A 19294-nucleotide genomic window follows, 5' to 3' on the forward strand; every position below is an offset into this window, starting at 1 on the left:
AAAACCTTGTTTACTTTAAATACAACAATAGTTTATTTAAATAATATAGACATAGAGAGAGACCTTCTACAAAACGTTAAAATGTATTACTGGCACGCAAAACCTTAAATTACAGTGAACTTGGCACACCACTTCTGAAAGATTGCCGACCCCTGCAGTAGATTATAAGCTTCGTAATGATTCCTTACAAGAGACCTTTTGCATGAAGCATATTCCAGTTACATTAGCATATTTTCATAAAATCATATAGAGTGCAACGTCACAAATACTATAAACCTTCCCAGAAAATTCAACTGTGTATTTTAAAAACTGAATTTTTTTTATTATAAATGTTGGAGCCAGATCAAAATTCTGGATTCAAATGCCTCTAAACTTAAGAAGTGTTCAAATCCAGTGATTCCACCATAACATTTTGCAAATACAATTGGTACAGGTAGTAGCAGCCCATGAAGTGGAATAGTGTGGAGCTCACAGCCTGGAAATCCTGCACTGGAAGACAAGGATTTTCTACACACATTGATCTTCAAAACCCAGCAAGTGATCTATCTATAGGGCTTCTGTGCATATATAGCTCTCCAAATTTAGGATACCAGTAGCTCTCTTCTCCCTACATTTATATGCTGCATTTCTCTTTTTTTTTTTAAATAGGGCCTTCCACTTAACCAGTGACTCCTCAGTTTGTATAGCAAACTGCATTTCAAAATATAACAAGGCATTGTGTTCCATATTATAATTAGTGCTTCTGATTCTCAGTTTTAATGGACAGACATCAATAAAACAGCCAGATACAGAAAATGAAATCTGTGTTTAACCAGTAAACAACTGAAATGGTTGCTTGTATCTAAGAGCTTGTCTACATGGAGCAGGAGTGTGTTATTTCTAAAGCACACTAGTGTGTTGGATATTAATTGGTCTGTGTAGACCCTTCTGATGCTCACTAAAAGTTCCCTAGTGCTTTAATATAGTGCTGTTTGAAACAGTGCTACGTTGAAGTGCACTAGGGAGCATTACAAAGAGATTACTCATTATGTATATACTATTATATACATTACTCATTAAAGTATGTACAAAGACTTTCCTGAAAACCCCCGATTAGTGGACACCTACATAAAACTCAAAAGTTGCTAAAAATAACCCCCCAAAATTAAATAAATAAATCCTGAAAAACAGAAGCCCTACAATAGGGCATTTTACCACACCTTTTACACACTTATAGTAGTCCCCAGTTTAACTGACACTACCACTTCATATTCATTGGGAGTTATAATTTTCTTGTGGAACTGCATTCTTGCATTCCTCCCTTTCTGTGTGCATGTACTTCACATTTTTATCCTACATTGCTTGTATCCCATTCCAAAGGCTAGTGGCTTCTGGAAGTCAAATAACCTAACTAAGGAATCTTTTGAAGGTTTGGATATTTCAGTATTTATTTAGGCCATGAATCCAAGACCTAATTGTTCTTGGCACTTGAAAGACAAAACATGAAGGACGTTTTTCCAAAACAGCTGCTAAAACCTATCTCGAATCATACTCCTAACTTCCACAAAGAGCTAGATAGTTTAGTCTACAGGTGAATATAAAAAATAGGCTTGTACTAGAAATGTATAATAATAATATTGGAAGAAAAATAAATATATCTTAAAGAAACAGAACAACTCACAATTTCAACCCATTTTTATCTAACTAGTATGTAGAGGCTCCAACCAAGATTGGGGTCCCATTATAGTAGATTATGTATATACCCATGCTAGGTAAAATATTTTTATCCAGAAATGTTGTTTTGACGTTGGTGTCCCTTTAAAGGGTTTCAAGCTGATTATGAATATTACGTTTTACTAGGAATGTATAACCTTTTGGACTTTTTGTTAGACATCTGTCACCAGATCCTGGATCTGTACTCACAAGGGAAACAGCAAATGCCTCATCATACTCCACACCAACTGCAACAGCCTCCATCCCTTCAATCTACACCTCAGATGCCTCCGGTACTACAGTCGCAGCAATCTCAAAGTTCAGAGCAGTCACAGACACAGCAGCAAAAAGAGTCCCAGCAGTCAGTGCAACAGCAACAGCAGCAACAAACACAACAATCTAAGAAACCCTCTCCTCAGTCAAGTCCTCCAAGGCAGGCTAAACGTCCAGCGGTAAGTTTAACTGAACATAAGTGGTGAACAGATTTCTAATTTAGAGCAGGAGCAGTTGTTGTCTAAATTATGGTTATGCTTTGAAAAGTGACTGTAAAGTATCACCTTATTACATGTTGGATTTTTTTCTTGGTTTATTGCGTTTACTACTGCTTATTTTAGTACCAAAATAAGTTGTTTTTTAATGCCTACCAGGACCGCAGGGCCTGCACCTCTCTTGTGCAGTCAACAGAATGGTTTACTGTGTTCCAATCAGTTAGGCCTTTGCCCGCCAACTGAAGGCTGTGAGTTTGCCCAAATGTTACTGATGAAATCACTTGATCTGCAGAACCTTTATTATAAGTGATGATGTATGAGAAAAGAAGAACCCAAATTCACTTTCAGAAACTAGACGGAGTTTGTTGGATTGGCCATTTACATTTTTTCCCCCAAAATGAGCATATTTTATATAAAATCAGAGATTCAATATAGGTGGAACCTCTAATGTGTCATTTTTGCAGGTTTCAGAGTAGCAGCCATGTTAGTCTGTATCCGCAAAAAGAGCTGACCCCGAGGTATCACTACCATTAAGGGAGCTGACTACCCCATCAAGTGGTTCCACTCTGAAAATGCCTAAAAATGACACAAAAAGAACAGGAGTACTTATGGCACCTTAGAGACTAACAAATTTATTTGAGCATAAGCTTTCGTGGGCTACAGCATCCGAAGAAGTGGGCTGTAGCCCACGAAAGCTTATGCTCAAATAAATTTGTTAGTCTCTAAGGGCTGGTCTACCCTGGGGGGGGGATCAATCTAAGATACGCAACTTCAGCTACGTGAATAGCGTAGTTGAAGTCGAAGTATCTTAGATCGACTTACCTGGGGTCCACACGGCGTGGGATCGACGGCCGCGGCTCCCTTGTCGACTCCGCTACCACCGCTCGCTCCGGTGGAGTTCCGGAGTCGATGGGGAGCGCGTTCGGGGATCGATATCACGTCTTAACGAGACGCGATATATCGATCCCCGATAAATCGATCGCTACCCGCCGATACGACGGGTAGTGAAGATGTACCCTAAGGTGCCACAGGTACTCCTGTTCTTTTTGTGTAATTTTTAGGCATTTTCAGAGTGGAACCACTTGATGGGGTAGTCTGCTCCCTTAATGGTAGTGATACCTAGGGGTCAGTTTACCCTTGGCCCTTTAAGATTTTGAAAGATCTGATGTATACAAGGACCTGGGAGATATTAGTAGAGAGGAAGTAGTACTAGGAATAAGTGGAAATAAGTGGACATGAAATCCTGTCACTGTTTCTTTAAGGGCCTGCACCAGGAGTCCTGCAGGGTGGGGGCAAGGCTTCCCTTTCATCTAACCAATTGGATGAGCATATATGCTACCTTCTCTCTCATAGCAGGGAAGACAGCAGTGGGAGAAGGCTTGATGCTGAATCCTTTGAGGCTGGAAACTTATTGGGGAAAGGGACCAGCTGAAGGAGAAGCTGTGCAAGGCCCTGCAGTTGGCCTAAATTACAACCCAGCTCAGGGCTGCTGTCTTAAAGGGAAAGAAACTGTTTAAAGTACAACCCAACTTCAAAGAAGGACCTGGGGTGCCTCCTGAACAGGAGCAGTAAAAACCTACCAGGACTCTTCTGTGAACCTGGAGTGGGTGTGAACTTGAGTGACTAAAGGAGTAAGTCACACTCTGTAGACAGAATTAATAAACTAGCCCCCCACCCCACCCCACAGTGAAGTTGGTGTGTGCTTTGAACTACTCTGGACTGAGTACAGGCAGTCCTCAACTTTACGACGTTCGAGTTACGACGAACGGCACTTACCATGCTTCTGCATTGACACACTGATTTGACTTATGACTATTGGGTTCAAGTTTATGACGCTTGGTCCAACGATGGAGTAGATTGTGGTTCCGAGTTCCAACTTACGACTTACCAACTGTAAGGAACCAATTGTGTTGTAAGTCCGAGGACTGCCTGTAATTGAAAACCTGAGTGGGTGCCAGGAGCAATGCATCTGCAGGGCCACAAGGGGGCATGCTTGAGGGCAGCTCCCCATTACAAACCACTTAAGTTTTGCATATTTTCATCATGACAATATAAAAAAAATTAATCTTACAGACATGGTTTTATGCATTCCATGTCTTGTGCTCTGTACCATCACTGTTCTTTTAAAATAAGAAAGCATCCTACACAAGGGACAAAACCTCATAAGTATTCCAGCTGCACACTTATCCAAAGTCATTCCAGGGTCAAGTACAGCCTTTGGACCTCTATTTGATACGCAGTTAACTAAATTGTCTCTATTGCATTTATGTTTTGATATTTTATTCAAACAGCAGTGAAATAACAAGTGCGTTATTCACAATAGAGCCTCTGGTATCTGTTTTCTTGGGCTATTTAGGATGTGCCCTCCCCTCTTTCTTATAAATTCTTAATGTCTTCTTATGACCTATTACTGCTAATGCAACTTTGATTTGGAGAGAACAGCAGGCAGCATCTCTGGAGAAAACAGACAATACATGAAAGATTTGGGGCTGAGGAGGAGTGTGCAAAAGTCTAGATAGAGGTAGCAGGCAGAAAAAGTTAAGAATGCATAGATCTGTGTAATCTTAGATTTTACATAGAATGTCATTTACTACTGAAACAAAGTCACGTCTGCAGTGAAACATGGCAGCACTGTTGTAACATTGCACGTTTGCAGTACATGGTAGTTGAAGATGGAAAATAAAGAATACCAAATTCAATTGAAACTTTAGGGGGAATTTTAGGGAGCCAGAATGTATTTGCTCCTCTTCTCCCACCCCCACCCCTCCAAAAAAAAACTTGCTTTCATTGCACATTGTCTTCTTGCGTTGTAGGATCTTAAGGGCAGGACCTTTTTTATATTTGTCTGTGAAGTACGTAGTAATCAGTTGGCACTGTGGAAATAATGAAAACACAAACTGGAATCTGGCCATATATAACTGTTGCAAAAATGCCAAGGAACTTTTGTCTGCAAATAGTCTAGGTATTTGTTTTAGGTCTTTCTTAAAAGAATGCAGCTTCCATGCTGAGACATGAATTCATGAATTAATTTTGGAGGAATGAGAGTACACTTACTGAATCAACAGCATGATTTCCTGCAGCACCTGGAGTTTTCTTCAGTCTCATAAGTATTAAGGAGGCCTGATCTTGCTTAGTTGGAGATCTGATGAGAACAGTATCTGAGCCCACCTAGCATCAGCCTAGAGTGTAAACGGATGCAGAAGGGAGACTAATAAGCCCAGATAATTTGTAGAGTGAGGTTAAAAAAAAGACACCTAAAGCCTATAAAAAGTTAGAGCTGTAAAGATGTGTCCTGTTGTGGCAGGAGAGTGCAATAGCTCAGATTGGATAATGCTTTATGTACCAAATTTATTCCATGCTAGGAAATTCATGACTTGGAAGCAATAAGATGCATTGTGCCCCAAAAACATTTTAAGTTAAACCTTACTAAGAGATTCTACCAGTTTCTGTAAATAGGAAATTGCATGACTGCCTCTTAAGATGTTATAGGAGAAATGTGTATATTCCTCAGAGCCAGATGCTCCACTTTGTCAATCATCATAGCTCAATTGAAGACAATGGAGATATGGAAATTTACATCAGCTGAGGAGATGGTCCCTGGTTTATAAAACCTTTCCAAATGCCTGTCTGTGTAAATCTGGCACCTCTTCTAAACTGTTGGTGGGGAAGAACATTTTGAATGTTCAGCTGATTAAGGTCTCTGTATCCAATAATCTCTCCCATTGTTGTTTTACTGAGGAAAAACTACCTTAAATGGTAAAACTAAAATATATGTTATTGGGGGCTGATACATTTGTATTGAAGATGTAAAATTTTCAAAGATACAGGTGCACATACAGTAGAACCTCAGAGTTACAAACACCTTTAGAATGGAGGTTGTTCGTAACTCTGAACAAAAGATTATGGTTGTTCTTTCAAAAGTTTACAGCTGAACAGTGGCTTAATACAGCTTTGAAACTTTAGTATGCAGAAGAAAAAAGATGCTTTTAAACATCTTAATTTAAATGAATAAGGCACAGAAAATTCCCTTACCTTGTCAAATCTTTTTTTAAACTTGCCGTTTATATTTTTAGTTGTTTGTTTAATGCAGTACTGTACTGTACTTCCAGTTCCAAATGAGGTGTGTGGTGACTGGTCAGTTCATAACTCTCAGGTTCTACTGTATGTTGCAGGATTGCCGCATTTAAAACTGCCCATGAACTCTTCTCAAACTTGGGGTGTCTTGGTGAAATTATTTTCGCAAGATTAGACTTTGTGAATAAATACAGAGTAACCTAATAAAATGGAATTTGGTTGCTGCTTGAAGTGATCATTTGACTAATTAGAGCAAACAATTTCAAAAGTCATCTCCATGATGGTCAAGGGGGAGTCACTTCAGATTTAAAATGGCTTCTTTGATTTCACATGTAGGGAAGAACTTTTCATTTTGTGTGCCACTTTAGTGCTAATAAAGAATTTAAAATGTGGGATCATCATTTGGCATCAGTTAAAGCTGCTTGATCTGTTGGGTATTAAAATGCAGATAAAACTATCTACCCTGGCAAAGTGGAATTATTGCTGCTTTGCATATGTGTGATGGAAAACTAGTGATTTCACAGTTTATTAACAATGTAGGTTGTGCTATAACTTGGCATGGAGCTTCATAGACATTTAGAGTCCTGCTTCCTGCCCCAAAATGTGTCCCATCTAAATTAAACAGAAATGAGGCTAGCCAAGGGAAAGGAGGGATGTGAAGTAAGGCAAATAAGTCATTACAGAGTAAGAAAATCATAAGTTCTGATACCTAAACACAGACTGAAGTAGGGCAAAGTGGAGGAATTAGACTGCACAGGAGAAGATAACTGCTGGAAAGCAAGGCAAAAGTAAATTTTTCAGACAAGGTTTGGAGAGGATAGTGAGGATAATTGCCACACAGAGGGATGTTATAACAGGCATAGGGTGTAGGATAAGAGTAAAATTAAAGAATCAAAGTTAGCTTAAGTTTGGTTAAGGATATACTGTGTGTTGTAAAGAGGGCCCCAATCAGCAAGTAAAAGAAGGTCATGAGAATAAGTAGTATGGGAAGGATGTATGGCTTCAAAAGTAACTAATAAAATAAAGAACGGCAGTAACAAGACAAAGAAAAACTGTCGTAAAAGAAACAAGTCCAGACCTTCCCACTGTTCTGCTGGTAAGCAAGGAGTGGGGGAGAAAATAAGGGAAGAAAGGGGGCTGTAAATCTTAGGAGGATTAAGACTGGAACTAAGGGTCAATTGTCTCAAGTTGATTTATAGCTGAAGTCAGCAAGCAATGACATCACTTGTTTGTTATAGGTATAATAAGTAAACTCTTAAAGGGGTTCATTAGTAATACCTTTCTGACCATGCTGGAGCCAATCAATATGGGTCTAAGCACCCCTGGGCCTAGCCCATTTGTAAGCATCTTGATCAAATGCTTATAAATGTTTTGGTACTGGTTGGATGTAGTAAATTGCTTATTAGTTAGGCTTTTTAGGCATTTTTAGAGCAATTGTATAAATACCCTTTGGCCTTTGGATTTAATAAAGGAATTTGTGTTAAACTAGTGTTAGGTGGTTTCCCTTATAATTCATATGTTTATAATTTCACATATTAATCATTCAGACATTTTGGCAACTGTGGCAGGATGCCAGACATTAATTTCAGTTGCTCTAAACCAGTGATTCTCAACTAGGGGTACGTGTAATCCTGGGGGTACGTGGAGGCCTTCTAGGGAATATATAAACTCATCTAGATATTTGCCTGGTTTTAAAAGCACTGGCAAAGTCAGTACAAACTAAAATTTCATACAGACAATGTTCTATATATAATATCTGTTCTATATATTATATCAGCGGTTCTCAAACTGTGAGCAAGTTCGTTTTAATGGGGTTGCCAGGGCCAGTGTTAGACTCACTGGGGCCCAGGGCTGAAAGCTGTGCTGTGCAGGGCTGAAGTCAAAGCCTGAGATGAAACTTGGGGTATGCAAGACAAATCAGACTCCTGAAAGGGGTACAGTAGTCCAAAGGGTTGAGAACCACTGCTCTAAACCCCTAAAGTGAAGGGGTAGTGACCTGTCTTATACTGGTTGTAGATGATTCCCTCTTAAAGAGAAATTCAGTAACATAGGGGGAATAGAGGAATATCTATATGGCAAGCTTTTTGTCAAAGCATAGCAGAGGTCCGCTAATTGCCACTGAGACTCCTAAATACTTGCGGGGACGGGGGAGACAGAGTGACAAAACAAGCAAGCTTTGCTCCACAAGCATGAGGGCTTAAAAAAACCCTCCCCAAAACCAGATTCTCACATTTGTATTACTTCAGGAGCTGAGGCTTTAGGAAACATCAGGTGTAGGGGGTCTTGTGATAAAACCACAAGAGCTGGTAATGCTGGGCAGGAGTCAAAGTAAACCCTAAGTTTGCTGCCAGCTTCAGTAATAGACTGTTGTGGAATTATCAAAGAGGATAGGGGAAGAGGGGGAGAAGTTTCAGGAGGAAAGTTGGGATGCTCATTTTTGCCCTGTTTAGTTTGAATAGCATTAGGACATCAATTGGGAAGTATGGGAGAGGCAGGAAGAGGTTTGAGCCTGAACAGAGGTCGTGGTTAGAGACGTAGATGTGAAATATGAGACAGTTGGAGTAGGTGAAGTTACCCAGGGAGGGGAAATATTTAGTGGTGGAAGATTTGAGAACGCAAAAGCAAGAGAGAAGAAGCAGGACCAAGGATCCAGTGAAGGCAACAGTGAAAGAGTGGGTAAGTAAGGCAGGAAGTGAACCAGGAAATGAGTCAGGGACCCCAGGAAGAGATGGCCTCCAGAAGAAAAGGGTAGTGTGTATCAGCAGCAGCAGACACATTGAAGAGAATTAGAATGGAGCACAGGCTCTTAGATTTGGAGAGGAAGGTGTCATTAGTGACTTTTTTGATTGATCAGTTCTGGTGGAGTGGAGAGGATGAAAGTTGGAGGGAATCAAGTGATAAGCAGAGGAAGTTAGGGCACTGGAAATAAAGAGCCCCTTTAAGAAGCTTGTAGGTAACTTCCTTTTGATTATATCCAATTGATCCCTACCAGGGGATCCACTGCATATAATCAAAGGGAAGTTAAAAATGAACTCCTTTGAGAATTCCATTATATTTGTCTAAACTTACTTGCTTTCAGATTGACCTAATTTAAAAAAAGTCCATTTCAGATTGACCTGTTCTGGTTTGCATGTTCATGCTTTTGAATATGTAATAGTTAAACAAAAATGGTTTTGAACCAGTCTCTCTCAAAACTGGTGAAACTTCATAGGGAATAAATAACTTTGAAAGAACCAGCAAGTAGTAAAGAAAACAATGATACACATCCTGTATGCTTATGAACTTACACTTTGCCTGTACTTAACCATTGGTATTATTCATTTTTTAATTCACATATCTAAGCTTTACAGGATCATTTAAACGTGGGGAGACGTTACCATTGTAAAATTGTTTACTCCACTCAATCATGAAAGTAAACGAAAATGAGTGCCCTTTTCAGTAATCATGTGTGCAATTATAATTTGATTTGCAGACCTGCAGTTAGAACACATTCAAAATAAATTTCATGGACTAGCTATTTAAAATTATACACAGCTATGAAAATTTGTGGCTTCATAGTCACTCACTGAAGCTTTTGGATATGGCTGGTGTATTTATACATTGCTCATGACTGGACAAATCTTGTATTACAAGGAAAGGCATATACAGGAAAACACTGAAATCTTTGAAGAAAAGGTAGAAGTTGAAGTGGACTCTGGAATATTACTTCAGTTACTAGAATGAAGGATAGCAAAGAATTTAAATAAAGCAGTGCAAATTATAGTGTACATGTGTACAGCCTTGTCTTGAGACCTAAATTGGAGCTCTTCTAACACATACCTGCTTTTGCTGAAATAACAGTCAGTCCTGTGTCCTCACTGGCACATTCTTGTCAAAATAATAAGAAAACCACCTTGAAATTCTGGATACACTGACAGGACAGTTAACAGCCCTAGCAATTGGGGCTCAGGAAAGTAAGAAGTTACTGCTAGCAAATATGGTATAGTTTTGTTACAGTTCATACGGTTCATTGCACTTAAAAATTTGTATTCTGTTTTCCCCAGACTGCCTCTAACTCATGGACCTCATTAAAAAATTTTACAAGATGATCTTTAGCGATTAAATAATGATCTTGAATTCTGTGCGTTTTGGTCACAGCTGTTTAGTTACCCTAGAACTCCAAAAATAATTATATAATATCTGTATTGGCACTATTACACATCTCTCTAGAGACAACATTTTTATGAGATTATAGAATTATTTACCCCTAAAGTAAGCTGTAGGAAAGAATTTAATTTAGTTCCAACTCCAAAGAAATTGCAATGTTTACTTAATGACATTAGTCAAGTTAAATTCTTTGGGCAAGATCCCGCAGTTATTGGGAGGAAATGTGTTTGCAGGGTTAGAGAAAGCAGAATATCACTGGTCGTGTCTTGGAGACAGTGCAGACTTCCACTTACAGGGCAGCATGGCTCAGGATAGACTTCAGGAACATAGTTGTCTGCGTTTGTGAAGTCTTGGTGCAGGAGTTTTGGTGGATCTTACTGGAGCTCTGTAACTTGGCTGATTCTGCTAAGGAATTTAATTTCTTGATAAGCTTGTGTGCTCATTAAATTCCTGTTAGATTTACTGAACTTCTTAAACTACATTGGCTTGAGATGGCTGGTGCAGGATAGGTAGGAAGCCTACAAGTGTATACTTTAGTCTGCAAGAAAGTTTATAGAACTTAAAGGAATTCAGACAAATGAAAATAAATTTGCAGTTTCTACGCCAAGCCACTCTGGTGATAGAATGTTCCAAAAGAAAATCGTGTCAAAGTGAAAACATTTGATTTTCTCACTCCCATGTCTGTAAAACATTTCTCATTCACTCTGAATTTAGTGTGCGCCCACGTTCTGTGCTGTTACAATAATACTTGGCTCTTACATAGTGTTTTCTACCTGAAGATTTTAAAGTGCTTTACAAAGGGAAATATTTTTTTCATTATCCTACTGACTGGGTAACTGAGGTATAAAGAGGTGAAATGACTTGTCAAAGTTCACACAACAGGTCAGAGGCAGAGCCAGAAATAGAGCCCACGTCGCCCGACTTCCCGGTCAGCATTCTGTCCACTGGACCATGATGCTGCTTCAGTAGATTATAAATAAATTAAAAGATGTGAATATTAAATAACAAGAATTACAAAAGCAGCTCTGTGTTCACACACAGTAGGTACATTTTTCAGACTCTTCACTCTCTCACATTCTTAACCATCAACTCTCCTATCCAAATCAAATTACCTACTTCATATTGCCTGATTCAATGCTCTTTGTTTGTGTGGAACATCGCAGGCCTTTTAGTTAAAAAAAAAAAAAAAAAAAAAAAAGATTTAGGGCTTGTCTAGACCACAGTTCTCGCACTCGAATTGGAAACAGATTTAGTTAAATTGATGCAAAACCTGTGCATATACACTTCTACCCCGATATAACGTGACCCGATATAACACGAAGTCGGATATAACGCAGTAAAGCAGTGCTCTGGGGGGGTGGGGCTGCGCACACTGGTGGATTAAAGCAAGTTCGATATCACACAGTTTCACCTATAATGCAGTAAGATTTTTTGGCTCCCAAGGACAGCATTATATCGAGGTAGAGGTGTACCAGGGCTTAATAAACTGCATCCTATTAGTATTAACAGTATGTGTTTGCTAATTACATTTTTATTTTTGAATTATTCAGATTTTATAATGTATAGTTCTGGAGATTGATGTGAATTTTGTTTTTTTTTTTGACTAATAGGCTGTATCTCCCAAAGAAGAAATCAAGGCATCAGGTAGATATTGTATTTTTTTACTGTATATTATATCTTTCACTTTTTTAATAAGCAAAACTGTTTGCCAGAATAACTAATTCACTGCACCTTCTAAAATTGCTTGGTTAGTTTCTTTCTAGGTCTAGAAATTACCTTGTTTATTTGGTCTTGATTATGCAGGCTTAAATATAGACCTTCCAATTAAAAAAAAAAAGTTTGTTTTTTTTGTTTATCTGTGGAAGTACAGTATAATTGTTCCTAAAGCATAGTCCCTTTATGCTTGTACAAATAGGCTGCTCAGTAGAACTAACAATTACTATTATAAAAGCTCCATCTCCATTATAACTTAAGTGTGTAGCCAATTACTGGCATGGCTTACAGTCTGTACCCAAACATAACATAGTTAATTCTTGTTAACTTTGGCAGTTAACCACGTTTTTCTTTTGTCAGAGAGATAGGCCAACACATGATTGTCTTGCAGTATCCACTTTGTAAAAGTTATTTTGCTGTATACCCCAACTGTGCCTATGTAACAAGTTTGGCCAGATCTTTCTTTTTCCAGCTCTGTAGTAAAGTAACCATGTCTCATGGTTAAAAGTTGTGGATAGACCCTAATAATAAACTAACATGTGTGATGTTAGATTATTTAAATTTCATACTGTGGTAATGCCTACAGTCTCCAAACAAGTCGGAGCCCCACTTTACGTAGCACAGTACAAACATAATAAAAGAATCCTTTTCCCAAAACCCATTCTGGATTTCCGGTCTTAGTATGCTGATGGAGCCATAACTAAACTTACATTTTTGTTGATGGGGGGCTTCCAAATTTGTTTTTTTCAGAACCACCACCATCTAAAATTCCTAAAATTGAGACATCTCATCCACCAGTACCTCCTGTGCACCCACCTCCAGGTAAGGTTTTATTAAGAGTTAATTCCCAGCCTGCTGTTCTTATTGGATCTTTTGGAGTTAAGTGCTTGACCTTGTTCTTTTGCTATTGTGAGCTAAAAGTGTCATGTTGGTTTGAATAAAATTAATTGTAGTATGAAAGGTGATGAAATATTTGATAGTGTAATTAGAACGAGTACATAAGTAAGATAGTAGCCAGAAGACTTCTGGACCTCCCAAACAGTCTGCTTTGCTCTGCCATATTTGAGGTTATGTACTGTATTGGTTTGAGGTAATGATATCAAAGCTGATTTAAGACAAGTTACAGAAAATTTCAGGCCAAAAGGAATTTGAAAATATTAATTGAAAAAGCAAGGGTATGACTTGCGATTTCATCGTTAACTTTAATGGGCACTGTGTTTGTAACCTTGAATCTTCACGTTTTTACAAAGTATTCTGTGCCAGTTTTGATAATCTGTGGAGAAATGTATGAAGCAGCTGAAAACATATAGAATCATAAAAATGTAGGGCTGGAAGAAACCTTGAGAGGTTCTCCTGTAATTGAAGGGATACCTACAACATCCTTGACAGGTATTCGTCTAACCCAGGGGTCGGCAACCTTTCAGAAGTGGTGTGCCAAGTCTTCATTTATTCACTCTAATTTAAGGTTTCACGTACCAGTAATACATTTCAACGTTTTAGAAGGTCTCTTTCTATAAGTCTATAATATATAACTAAACTATTGTTGTATGTAAAGTAAATAAGGTTTTTAAAATGTTTAAGAAGCTTCATTTAAAATTAAAATGCAGAGCCCCCCAGACTGGTGGCCAGGACCCGGGCAGTGAGTGCCACTGAAAATCAGCTTGCGTGCTGCCTTCAGCACGCGTGCCATAGGTTGCCTACCCCTGGTCTAATCTGTTATTAAAAACCTCCAATGACAGGGATTCCACAACCTCCCTTGGTAACCTATTTGCATATAAAATAGAGGCTGGTTTCTCTACAATTCAGTGTAGTGAATAGATCCTGCTTCTCCACTGTCATAAAACAATGGGCACTTCTTTTGAAGGTGGGTATGTGCAGCTATGATGCACATATTAGATTTATACAAATTATTTACAAGAGTCCTCACACTTAATTGAAATTTTATACAGGAAAGGGGGAAAAAAGCTGATGCTGTTCCTCTTTATAGTACTAAGCACACACCCTGCCACTGTGTTCTTCTGTCTCTTGTTGTCCCCTGTTAGGAGCTGTCATTTTTAGTTGCATTATATAGCACACACTATAAAATATTTATGTCATATCTCAGGGTCAGTGGAAGGACAGCTAATGTATCAAGGCACTGGAAGCACAGTACTACAATTTTTTTCACAAACATATGGCATTTTGGAGCATTACAGGGTTCCTTGGCAGATCAAGCCTTCTTTTAGGAAATGAGCCAAGGAAAAGAACATCCCCTTACTGGTTGGCACTGTATAAGAATTAGAAACTATGTTCAGGTGTATATTCTGAAGAGATATTACATGTGGGATTGTTTGAGGCAATTTGAAGCTACTGCCTGATGCTAGCATGGCACCTGTCACCCTTTTATGAAGACCATACAATATTTAATTATTCTATGTATTACCACTCCAATTATGAACTCCTTAAAAATTCAGCATTTCCTACAACAATTGTGATGGAATAGGAACTTTCATTCATCCTATTTTCAATTACTCGCAAATTTTAAACTTCAAATCTGTCATGGACTTAGCCCTCCGTGAGGAAGAGTCAGATGTCTGAAAGAACTTTTTGCAAATAAAGTTTTAAGTCCATTAAATGGCTATTAGCCACAATGGGTAAGGAATGGTGTCCCTAGACTCTGTTTGTCAGAGGGTGGAGATGGATGGCAGGAGAGAGATCACTGGATCATTACCTGTTAGGTTCACTCCCTCTGGGCCACTGTCGGTAGACAGGATACTGGGCTAGATGGACCTTTGGTCTGACCCAGTACGGCCGTTCTTATGTAACTAATTGAAAAATAATATGCTGGCCATGCAATGTTTTTTTTATTTTTCATATCACTTGTAAACTGATGTAGGAAATCTCTTCAAGTGTCAAATTCAAGAACGGACAATGCAGCTCTTCAAAGGCAGATTTATTAATCTGCAACACAAGCTCCTGGGTAACAATTCTACTGTTGGTTGTAGTTGTCAAAACGGTGACCTTGATAAAGGGCTAGAAGTTGTGGGCAGGAGAGAGAAGAATGGTAAATTATAATAGGGACATAGGAACAACAAGAGGGGGACAATACAGTGGGAATCTGCTCAACATCTGAGATGGCTATACACAAATGCAAAGGAGTATTGTGGGTATATTACCAGGGGTTTCATAAGTAAGACATGGAGGTTATTGTCCCATTCTATTTGGCACCGATGAAGCCTCAGCTGAAGTATTGTATCCAGTTTTAGGCGCCACACTTTGGGAAAGATGTGGACAGACTGGAGAGAGCCCCCAAAATAATAATGGGTTTTAAAAACATGACCTTATGAGGACAGGTGAAAATACTGTGAGTAGTTTTAGTCTTGAGAAAAGAAAAGAGGGAGGGAGAAGAGGAACCTGATAGTCTTAAAATAGGTTAGGGCTGTTACAGAGAGAATGGTGATCAATTATTCTGCAGCCAAAGGGTAGCATGTGCAGGCTTGTCCATCTCAACTTTCTTTTGCATTGTCATTTTAGTTCAACTGTTGGGCAGTGGTGAAATGGCGGCTCTGCAAACCTGCCTATACAGCTTTTTCAGTGAAAAGATGTTTTGTACCTTGTTATAAAAATGAACTATTCTGTGTACAAACAGGACATGTGCCTTAGCTTTGTGTAACAAGTTTATTTCCATCAGTCAAGCATTTTAAAACTCACTACTGTAGATTCTGAAGATACTATCCATTGGGTCCTATCACGGAGAGACGTTTGGTCTGCCCTTAGTTCAAACCAGCTTTGATCTGATTTTTAACTTCCCCCGATTTTTGTCCAATCAACTTGAAGTTTCATAGGTGTGATCTTGTGCCAGCTTAAGATTTTTTTGTTTGTTTTTGGGGGTAGGGAAAGGGAATAATAGAAATTAGACAAAAGTGTTTGTGAGAGGAATGCTCAGACGAAATGACCCAAATTTTGTAGCCCTTTCCTAATGCTTGTCTGTTTCACGGTCTCAAATCTCTGTTGCGCTTGCATGTGGAATGGTTGCAGTTGAAACTAATATTCTGGTTAGGTTTTTTTCTACTGCCTCTGCTCTTTAGCTGATTTTTTTTGCATCTAGCTTTTGGGACATGTGGGGCTTATTGTAAGGCGGAAAGCCACATATAAAGTGCTGTTGCTGTCAGCAGGCTGGTTTGCCAGATATACTCAAATGTAGTTAGCGTTCAGTCATCTAGAACCCAACAGACCAGGGCTTACCTTGAGCCTGCTGTTTCTGCAAGCTGGCATTGTGCGCATATTCTTACAAGGTACCAGAAGATAATTTAGAAAAACAGACCTGGTAATAAGAAATGTTAAATTGCAAAGTAACACGTTTTATTTTAGGTGGTTGTAGATAGCCAACATTTCCAAATTAAATCAGCATAGACAGGAATAAGCTTTGTGTCGCATCCTTTCTTTTCTTAGCAGACCTAAGGTTAATGTTTGCTTACATGGAAGTGGCCAAAACAGTAGCATATACTGTGACCTTTTGTAAACTTTCCCATAATCTTAGTAGCCTCAATCAGCTCAGTAAGTTCTAACACTGGAATCAAAACTGGTGCAGAAATTCAAATTCCATCTTATCAAAAGAATTATTTTCATTGTATCACATTTGTTTTTTTAGAGTAGTTAAAAGATTTTGAAGGTAATGTCAGCACAGGCATTTGGTGGCTTTGTTCCTAAGCATCTGCTGGACTGGATGGATTTAGTCACAACTGTTTACCTGTACTGGTCATAGAACAATATTGAAGGATCTCAGCAGTGTGGAAGGAATAAATTTTAATAATAATAAAGGTTTCAGAGTAGCAGCCGTGCTAGTCTGTATCCGCAAAAAGAACAGGAGTACTTGTGGCACCTTAGAGTCTAACACATTTATTTGAGCATAAGCTTTCGTGGGCTACAGCCCACTTCATCGGATGCATAGAATATTCTCACACCTCTTGTCAAACTGTCTGTAATGGGCTATCTTGATTATCACTACAGAAGTTTTTTCTCTTAATTAATTAGCCTATTAGAGTTGGTAGGACAACTCCCACCTTTTCATGTTCTCTGTGTGTATATATATCTCCTTACTATATGTTCCATTCCATGCAGCCAATGAAGTGGGCTGTAGCCCACGAAAGCTTATGCTCAAATAAATGTATTCGTTTCTAAGAATAACAACATTAATTTTCACTGTGGGGTATCTGCTGTTTCTTCTCTGTTTTGACCTTACAAGGTCTTATTGCATGTGATTTCCAAATATTTTAGCTGCAGAACAAACAGGAAGAGAGCAGGCTACTATGTGCAACATGTTAACATTTTAAGAAAAACATAGCAGTGTAGGTAGTCCTTATTGCTGTGCTACAGAAAAGTAAATGAAGCTTTTTTTGTCTGTTGCAGACCGTAAGCTTCCTTTGACAACTGCAGTTTCAATGGGAGAAGCAGAGCAAAGTACTACAGTGGACTCTGTAGACATACCAAAGGTCCAGATTCCTCCTCCAGCTCATCCTGCACCCGTACATCAGCCACCACCTATGCCTCATCGTCCTCCACCACCTCCGCCTTCCAGCTACATAACTGGGATGTCCACTACAAATTCTTACATGTCAGGGGAAGGTTATCAGAGTCTTCAGTCAATGATGAAAACCGAAGGACCAACCTATGGAGCTTTGCCACCAGCTTATGGACCACCAACTCACTTACCGTATCATCCTCACGTGTATCCTCCTAACCCTCCTCCACCTGTTCCTCCACCTCCACCTACATCATTTCCACCCCCTAATATCCCACCACCTACTCCTGGGTACCCTCCTCCACCTACGTACAATCCTAACTTCCCACCTCCACGACTGCCTCCAACTCATCCACCTCCAGGGCTGGGAATGCCACCAGCCAATTATCCCCCTCCCACAGTTCCCCCTGGTGGACAACCACCAGTACCACCTCCAATACCACCACCTGTTATGCCACCTGTTGCAGGACTTGGACGTGCTACATGGATGAGATAGCATGAGAATTGTGTACAAATATCTTTTAATTTTGAGGAATAGTTTAAAAGGCAGAATAATTGAGCAGTGACCATATTGTAAAGATAAATAGGAAAGTAATTTGTATAATCTAGATTCTGGTATAGTATATAAAGACATGGAACAGTGAAATGGAATCTTAGTTGACCTACTTGCAGTATTGTTAATGGCAAGATATATAGGCTTTTAATATAGACACGGCAGAGCTAATTAAAAATCTAAATTTATACATTTGATTTAAAACTAAGTTGTCTGACTAAATTGTCTTGAGTTATTCCAACACTGGATTACTTTGTACTAGTGACTTTAACCAGCCATATTGGCTCATTTATATCAGTAAGAAGTAAATTTTCTTCTAGAAATCAGTGCCTACTTTTGAGTATCAAAATAGTCAGATATCCTGAAATTCCATCTAGAGTGTAAAAAAAAAAAAAGTTCATTTTCATTAAGTAACTCTCCTCTTAATGTTAAGCATCAGAGCTACTTTATTTAATATGTATATATTTACAACCCCCAGCTGACAGAAATCATTTTGAGATGTTTGCCTTGCTAATATTTTTGTTTTGGAATGTACTGCTATCTTGAAAAATTAAGTATGTTTACACCTATTTGCAAATTCCTGTACATAAATATATATATTTTCTAAGTGTGAAAGTCTGAATGTAACAACATACTGTGATTTACACCTTGGTTATAAATAGGACTGCTTCATTCACTTGTACCCAAATAAAATTGGATCTGAATTTAATGGATTTTATTTCAAAATCTTTTTTCCCTACTAGCTCTACATAGTCTGTGTCCCTAAAATTATTGTTCATGTTTATACTGCTGCAAGAGGAAATCTTATTCTATGTAGGTGTTTTACCTCTCGTACTAACTCACTGTAAAAATATTTCAGCAGTGTTCTATCAAAATTATTAAGCATCACAGCTCACTTACAAAGAATGTACTTTATTTTATTCAACTGAAAGTATACACTATCACAATCTCATACTTCATTTTTACTAAAATATTTCAAATGAATGTTTTACACATATCAAAAAAATCTGATTACTATTTTTTCTCCCCCCCAAAAAGTCAAAGTGGTTCAATAAAAGGTATAAATGTGTGCTAATGTCTAAAGATTTTGCTATGTACACAACAGTGGGTGCTAATTTATTCCAGTTT

At 38.6% G+C, this 19294-nt stretch overlaps 1 protein-coding gene across 2 annotated transcripts in view; it reads left to right on the forward strand.

The window, feature by feature from the left end:
* Positions 1-18875, forward strand: part of CCNK (cyclin K) — a 33043-nt gene extending 14168 nt beyond the window's left edge. For both annotated transcript variants that reach the window (XM_024196520.2, XM_024196521.2), the window contains 4 exons: positions 1870-2144; positions 12011-12044; positions 12864-12935; positions 17502-18875. In XM_024196520.2, coding sequence (XP_024052288.2) covers positions 1870-2144; positions 12011-12044; positions 12864-12935; positions 17502-18109 — 989 coding nt within the window. In that variant the 3' untranslated portion in view covers positions 18110-18875. The remainder of the gene's footprint in view (positions 1-1869; positions 2145-12010; positions 12045-12863; positions 12936-17501) is intronic.
* The last annotated feature ends 419 nt before the right edge of the window (positions 18876-19294 follow it).

Source organism: Terrapene carolina, unplaced genomic scaffold (genome assembly GCF_002925995.2).
Source record: "Terrapene carolina triunguis isolate 2854851 unplaced genomic scaffold, T_m_triunguis-2.0 Scaffold96, whole genome shotgun sequence".
In the NCBI taxonomy this organism is placed as follows: Eukaryota; Metazoa; Chordata; order Testudines; family Emydidae; genus Terrapene; species Terrapene triunguis.